The 7,379-nt window shown below is 55.5% G+C and overlaps 3 protein-coding genes across 3 annotated transcripts; 2 read left to right on the top strand and 1 right to left on the bottom strand.

Moving 5' to 3' along the window:
• Positions 1–896: 896 nt before the first annotated feature.
• On the top strand, positions 897–3,451 carry DICSQDRAFT_55189 (cytochrome P450; the record flags this gene model as incomplete). The annotated part of the gene is made up of 14 exons (XM_007363304.1): positions 897–1,035; positions 1,090–1,187; positions 1,247–1,344; positions 1,413–1,456; positions 1,528–1,625; positions 1,706–1,893; positions 1,947–2,197; positions 2,254–2,320; positions 2,412–2,618; positions 2,682–2,711; positions 2,776–3,009; positions 3,084–3,116; positions 3,188–3,216; positions 3,300–3,451. The coding sequence occupies 14 exons, from the start codon at positions 897–899 to the stop codon at positions 3,449–3,451; spliced, it is 1,668 nt and encodes a 555-aa protein (XP_007363366.1).
• A 565-nt stretch (positions 3,452–4,016) lies between these two features.
• On the top strand, positions 4,017–5,842 carry DICSQDRAFT_81895 (acyl-CoA N-acyltransferase; the record flags this gene model as incomplete). The annotated part of the gene is made up of 5 exons (XM_007363303.1): positions 4,017–4,083; positions 4,137–4,176; positions 4,234–4,709; positions 4,765–5,202; positions 5,300–5,842. The coding sequence occupies 5 exons, from the start codon at positions 4,017–4,019 to the stop codon at positions 5,422–5,424; spliced, it is 1,146 nt and encodes a 381-aa protein (XP_007363365.1). The 3' UTR covers positions 5,425–5,842.
• A 148-nt stretch (positions 5,843–5,990) lies between these two features.
• Positions 5,991–6,832, bottom strand: DICSQDRAFT_55183 (uncharacterized protein; the record flags this gene model as incomplete). The annotated part of the gene is made up of 3 exons (XM_007363302.1): positions 5,991–6,058; positions 6,126–6,531; positions 6,584–6,832. The coding sequence occupies 3 exons, from the start codon at positions 6,830–6,832 to the stop codon at positions 5,991–5,993; spliced, it is 723 nt and encodes a 240-aa protein (XP_007363364.1).
• Positions 6,833–7,379: the final 547 nt, after the last annotated feature.

Here is a 7,379-nt window from a genome sequence, read left to right as displayed (position 1 = left end):
GGCAGCCAGATTGAATTAGATCGAAATGAATATATATTCAAATGGCGACTCTCCTACGCTACATCCGGACTTCTCTATATATCATACAGACCGGCCCAATCAACCCTAACCCAATCACATCATACCCGTAGCCGCCAGCACAGCGATACTGGCTTACAATTGGACATCAGACACAGCTGAGATGGCACGCGCAATACATGCATATATGCACTCACCATGTCGATATTTGAGTTCTGCTTAGAAAGGATTAGCAGTACACTGTAGCGTTGAAACTGGGTACTCACAGTCTTAATCAAGGACAATCGATAAACGCGGGACAACCTACTAGATGCGGCAGCCATCAGACTTTGGGACTTCACACGCAACACTAGAGACGTACTATTGCCCTGATCAGCAGATGTATTTATGAGAGAACACCTGCATGTTAACACATCAGCTGCCATCTGAGAGTCAATGGTCAAAACGTACCAAGGGGAAGATAGGCATTCGGAGGGAATGCAAGAATTACGAAGTCAAGATGTGGACGCGATGGCAGGTTGATATGGGACCATACGACGACGTCATCGCGGACGGATAAGTAAATTTGGGCAGGCAAGTCCCCCTTATAATAGAAATCTGCACAAGCGGTTGGGGATGTTGAGGGAATCTGGAGAGAATGTGCATGTTCCCACCAGATTCCCATCAAAGGGGGATTTACTGGGGAATCCGTGGGTGATATGCGCGGATTACGCAAATTCCCAGCATGTTCCCCGCCACCGTAATATGGCGCTTCACGCAGTGAAACCATTTCCTGTCGACTTCCAACGCTTCTTATGGATCACTCCGCCTTCGTCTCCCCTTTCTCATCTCTCTTTCCGTCCACCACTTGTGCCAACCCCCGACGCTAATCCCGCATCATGGCGCTCCTTACAAGCGCGCCTCAAGCGGCACTCGCCGTTGTGGTTCTCTATGTTTCATGGCTCATTCTCAAGCCATTCGTCATCAAGTCCCCACTAGGTAACATTCCCGGTCCTCCCCGAGAATCATGGTTTAGTGGTACGTCCCACGATGTGCAAGAACTCAGTCTGTGCGCTTCTCACTCTCAAACAGGTAACCTAGGGCAGTTTCTCGCTTTGGATTGCTGGGACTTCCGGGCTGAACTCGCCCGCAAGTATCCGCGCGTGGCCGCTCTCCATGGAACCCCTGGTGTACGTCGAACAAATAATGATGGGTACCTATATGAGGCGTTCTAAGTCTCAAATGCTAGCAATCGAAGTGGATCACGGTCTGGGATGTCAAGGCCATGCAAAACATTTTCCTTACAGAGCAAGACATCTATGCAGAACCCGTTCTGTACGTCCGACGGTCCTCTGATGTCAAAAATGCATGCGTAGGCCAGTCACCTATGATCGCTGACTCTGATGAAATCAAAGTGCTATGCGTGTCATGCTCGGCCCTGGTCTTCTCAGCACGGATGGTGGGGGATCACCACGCGCGATGTGTTCTCACTTGGGTCCCCTACTGACCGATCGTCCTGATCTTGTGCAGGCGAGCAGCATAAGCGACAGCGCAAGATGCTCAACCCTGTGTTCTCTGTGAAGCATCTTCGTGAAATGACACCCTTGTTGTATCAGGTCATTCACAAGGTACATCTTCGACTGCTAGAGACTAGTTACGACCTTGGAAGAATGCTCAGACTGACACCTGTTTCACGCGGCGCCTCCAGACTCGTGATGCGATTATGGAGCGTGTGCGTGCCGGCGCCGGAGCTAAGCGCGGGGTGGAACTCGATATGCTCTCTTGGAGCGGCCGCACAACGCTCGAAGTGTTGGGCCAGGCTGGTTTGGGCCACTCATTTGACCCTCTCACGCAGGACCGACCGGACGAGTTTGCGGACGCCGTCAAGGACTTCTTGTGAGTTTTGTCATTTGTGTCAGGTCTGCAGTCCGATGTTGACTGGAGAGTAGCCCACAGATGGCCCGATCTGTCATTCCACGCATGGTGATGCGACGCGTGGCCAACGTCGGCCCCGTGTCCTTCCGGCGCTGGGTCGTTGAGAGGATGCCGAACAAGAACATTCAGCAGCTGAGGCGGATATCAGACATCATGCACGAGCGGTCTGTGCGGATTTTCAAGGAAAAGAAGGAGGCTTTGGAGAAGGGAGATGATACGCTTCAGCACCAGATCGGCGAAGGTCGGGACATCATGAGTATCCTGCGTGAGTTCAAATGCCCGAGTTCATCCCGCATTGTGATTCAATCGAGCGCCCTGTAGTTAGAGAGAACATGCTTGCGAAGGCCGAAGACAAGCTCCCAGATGATGAGCTCATAGGACAGATTTCGTGAGTCCATTCACTGCTGTCACGGGTGTATGGCCTAGGTCTTGGCAGCGGGCCCCGATCACGCCGCATTCACTGAGCATCATTTGCTTAGAACGATGGTGCTTGCCGGCATGGACACGACCGCAAACTCGCTAGCGCGCGCTCTTCAGATCCTCGCCGAACGCCAGGAAGTTCAAGAGAAGCTCCGCAAGGAAATCCTGCATGCGATCGAGACAGAGGGACAAGACGGGACGCTCGACTATGAGAAGATCATGGAGCTTCCCTATCTTGAGGCAGTCTGTCGCGAAACCCTCCGGGTGTGAGTGCTGGTGTCATTGTTCTTCAAAATGCACCCTTATCTTCGACGCATGGATCTCACCAGATATCCTGGCGTTACCATGCTCTTCCGCGAGTAAGGATTTTCCGTTCAGTGACGCGCCAACTCACGAACAGACTGACCGTACCTTGTGTCACAGGACAACCAAGGATGTCATAATGCCTCTGTCGGAGCCGATTCGTCTCAAGGACGGGACGCTCACTGACATAATCACCGTCCCAAAGGGAACGCGAATACTCCCGAACATCGGTGCTTCGAACGTCGACCCAGCGCTCTGGGGACCCGACGCGCACGAATGGCGACCTGAACGCTGGCTCGAACCCCTACCGCGGGCCGTGGAGGAGGCGCGAGTCCCGGGCGTGTACTCTCACCTGTGCGTCGATGCAGCCTCTCGACCCTCCGCCGGTTTCACTGCATGTGCTAATATCCATCACGTGACTCTCATAGCATGACGTTTATCGGCGGTAGCAGGGCGTGCATGTAAGCCCTTCGCTTTGTACTCGGGCCAGAACAGGACCAGTGCTTATGTGTTCTATCCCTCTTCCTTGTAGCGGATTCAAATTTGCACAGATCGAAATGAGTACGTAACGCGCTGGGCTTCAGCTCCTGAATCCTGGACGACCATCAGGATGGGGGTGCTGACTGGATCGTTCACCCCCGCAGAGACCGTGCTGCTCGTCTTGTTGCAGAACTTCAAGTTCGAGCCTACTGGCAAGCCAATCAAGTGGAACCTTGCCGCAGTGCAGTACCCCAGCGTCGCGTCGGAGGGACCTGAACCTGCATTGCCCCTGCTGGTCTCCGCTCTGCGTGCATGATTTTAGACAGCGTCTGTGGGGGTTCGATCTGGCGGTGAAGACTGTGCGGTTTGACCTCTACTGCTGCGAAAGGGTGCTTCCATGGCGATCTCTCTGTGTAAATGTAGAGTGCTAGAGAGTCCTGAGACAAGATATCAGGGAACGTAATGATAGATTCGTATCACGTGTATACTCAAACACCTTATCCAGTGTGTGGCTGGATGATGCAGGTGAATCCTTGGTAGTGACTTGAGTGTCGTAGATTGCGACTAGTCGGAATAGACACCGTTGCCTTCGGATGCTTTGGCTACCAGAGGCGGATGGTCTGGAATTCATTTCCGCGACACGTACATACTTTGTCATTGCCTCGCAACAACTTCGGGCTGGCTTCACTACATGTCTCTCGATGCGAGTGTCCAAGAACTGCTGAAGTTGCGAGTCGGGGAAGTCGGGCGTCTCCGCCGTGGCGCTGCTCAATTGACGGCCAAAAGCAGGCTCCAATGAATTGGAGATCGGATCTCTCTCTCCTTACTCCCACCTTTGGGTGCTGATCACAGCGTAGGTCAGATCATTCAGACTACAGACCATGTCGATCTTCTATGATCTTGTCAGCGCGAGTGAGATTGGAGATGCCCACAAGATAGAACTTCAAGGTACGAACATGCCATACCGCGGACTTATTGATCACAGAAACGAAGTTTCGCAGGTTATCCAGAGGACGAGGCAGGAAGCCTCGAGACCTTCCGGTGATCACTGCGTGTATACAGTGTAACTACCCAGAGCTGACTTGCTAAATATCGAAGATACCGACAGTCCCAGGCACCAGACCTCTTCCTAGGTGCCTACGTCCCCACAGGCTCCGGACGGAGGCTCATAGGCTATATCTGTTCGACCCTGTCCCCGGACACGACCCTGACACACGCCTCCATGTCCAAACACGTCCCAGGCTCCTCCTCGGTCTGCATTCACTCCGTTTGCGTCGCCCCGGAATACCGCAGGCAGAAGGTCGGCCTGGGCCTCCTCAAAGAATACGTCTCCCGGCTTTCCTCCACCTCCTGCGATGACTCAAAGCCCTACGCGCGCATCTTGCTCATTGCACACCAAGAGCTGCGCAGCTTCTACGAACAAGCGGGCTTCGAGTGGGTCGGTCGGAGCGCCGTCGTACACGGACCCCGGCCGTGGTTCGAGATGCGCAAAGAGTTTCAGCCGCAGAACGCCAGTCCTGACCTGGCAGCTACGAGTCAACCACTCAATCTCTCCATAGCCAGAACTAGTGAAGGTTCATCAATCGCTCCTGCCGCGCACACGCAAGCTCATTTTCAACATTCACGCAGACGTCTCGTCCGGCACACGTCCCTCCGCGTCCGCCTCACAGGAACCCGCCCAAGCACAGACGCAGACCGTCCCCCCAGGCCTCTGGGAAGCCCTCCAACGCCAATCCTCCCGCGCACGGCCCGTCGCGCGCCCGCTCACCTCCTTCCCGAACGCAGCGCAGGACGTCGTCTCGGACGCGGACGCGCAGGGCCCTCCGTCAAACAAGCATGACCTGCTCTGCCCTCGCCTCGGCTGCGGCAGCGTCATCCTCAAGGCTGGCGCAGCGAGCTGGGTCGAGCGCGCGAGCGTCCAGCTGGACCCCCCCGCGGGGCGGCACGCGCTCCCGGAGGTGTTGGGGAGGCTCCCGGACCCGCCGGCGACGGCACAGTGGTGGCTCGTGCGGGGGAGCGCGATGGCGTTCGAGAACATCGGGTTCTCGAGGCCCGTGCAGCAGACGGGTGAGTGCCGTGTGAGGTGGTCGTGGTTGTTGAGGACTGACGATGGGATATCTCTTGTGCGAATGCGTTTCGTATGCGCCTTGTCGTACTGCGGTAGCCCCGAGCGGAGGTCGGATGAAGCTGCTCGCTTGTGCCGAGTGTGACCTCGGACCCCTCGGGTGGTGTGAGGAGGGCGGAACCGAGTTCTGGCTCGCGTCTAACCGGGTAGGGTATCGTGCTTGAACCGGTCGGAGAAGAGTAGAGGAATCGATGCCGAGGACACTAATGACTAAAGAGAAGGTGTAAGATTGGCAGTACTGCAGTCAATAGCTAGGAGGCGCATGCAATTGCGAGTGCGAATCGGGACGCTGCGTGGCAGAACTACGTGCTGTGCTGCAGGGTCGGGACGGAGATGCAAATTGCGATTGAGTTGAATTATCGGAAGCCGGCGGTTGTACGAGCGAGATTGAAATGGTCGCATTTTGAGCCCTGATCTGGAGAGTACGTGATACGAAGACGTCATCGGTCCTACCAAACGCTTCTTAGGCGCGTCTGTCGGACGCCGGCCACACAGATGCCGACCGGGGTACGCAACGTGCGTCCACAGTATTCGCGATTGCGCCGTTTGCGGGAGTGTGTCATAGTCCTGCCTGTTCGCAATTGTTGTGGAGGGATCCTACCGCGAGGAGAAGGCACGAAGCAATGTGAGGCAGGATTAGATTGACAAATGCTGTACATGTCCGAACGGAGGAAAAGGCGAGGAATATGAAAGCAAAGATGGCATCAGGTATACGCGGGTGTTCGTAATGTCATGTCTTGAAAACAATGATGAGTATGAGGAGCACAAGAATAAGCAGCGCGATCATGACGGTAGAGCCTAGCAAAGACAAGGTGATGTGTCAGCAGCCCGCCGCGTAATGGCGCGAAACCCACAAACCACGCACCGTTCTCCTTAGCTCCTTTGGCGACTCGGTCGAGCCTCCGTCTCGCACCGGTCAGCCTACTGTCCGTCCTGTCCAGATCATGGTCCAACCCTTCCAGCAGGCCCGTGTGAACATCCAGCTCGTCGTTGATCTGCAGCGAGAGGTCCCGTTGTCGTGTGATAGAGCGCGAGAGCTCGTCCAGGTGTACATCCTGGTCGTCCATGATCAGCCGCTGCTGGAGCAGCATATCCTCGTCGGTATAACCGGCCTCCGGATCGTCCGTATATGGCGCATAACGGTGCCCTTCGGTGGAGGTGGGTGGTGCAGGAGGGGGGGCCGCAGGCGTAGGTATTGAGGACGAGGACGCGTTCGAGCTCATGGTTTCGGCCTGTGGCTCTTCGCATCTGCGGTCGGCAGGATCGCCCGCCTCTGAGAACACCTCTGGCACGTGTGGAGCACGAGGGCACACACCTCTGCACGTCCGCGTCCCCGCCAAGCATCCCTCGCATGCGCTCATGTTGTGTCCGCAGAAGTTTCGTTGCTTCTGACACGCCCTCCTTCTCCTCAAGCTCCAGGATTCCGGCCCGCAATTGTTGGAGGTTCTTGACGATCTGAGGCGTGTGTAGGGATGTCGAGTTTGAGGGTATATTCTGAAGCCGCTGGCGCTCTAGCAGGAGGGACAGCGTCTGAGTGGACAGCGAGGTAAGCCGCGCTAGTGATGCAGCCATCTTTGTACAACGGAAACGGGCAAAGCAGAGATGCGGGGTGCTCAGAGATGTGGAGAGCGCAAAGTACGGGGAGAACCCGACGACGACGAGCGGCTCGTGAGACATCATCATGGGGATAGGCAGCGCCCGCTAGCCGATGTTCTGCTTATATAACGATAGCGCTCAGAGATAGTCTTCCGCTCTCATCTACCCGACCTTGATGTTCGACTCCGATGAGGCGCTCTCGAGGATCTTGGTGGTATAATGGGACTTCCAAGGGTTTGTTCCCCTCATAGGCAGGATAAACCGTAGTACAGATGTGTAAGAAGTATTATATGCATTGTGAATTGTTTCGCTTGGCCGAGATGAGCATGGCTCACTCCAGTGTAGGACATGAAGGCACAGCGACCACTACCGCTCTGGTCGGTGGCTGAGAGGCGCTTAATCCTCTCCCCCTTCCCAGTGGGCACGGCGCTCACATTCTTTTGCGCTCTGAGCGCGTTTTGAGCCTGGGATGCTCACTCAAAAGTTGTAGGGAATGACATGTAGAACATATTCTCTCGTGTAG

The sequence above is a fragment of the Dichomitus squalens genome, assembly GCF_000275845.1.
Source record: "Dichomitus squalens LYAD-421 SS1 unplaced genomic scaffold DICSQscaffold_6, whole genome shotgun sequence".
Lineage (NCBI taxonomy): Eukaryota > Fungi > Basidiomycota > Agaricomycetes > Polyporales > Polyporaceae > Dichomitus > Dichomitus squalens.
This window is presented reverse-complemented; position numbering and strand designations above follow the sequence as displayed.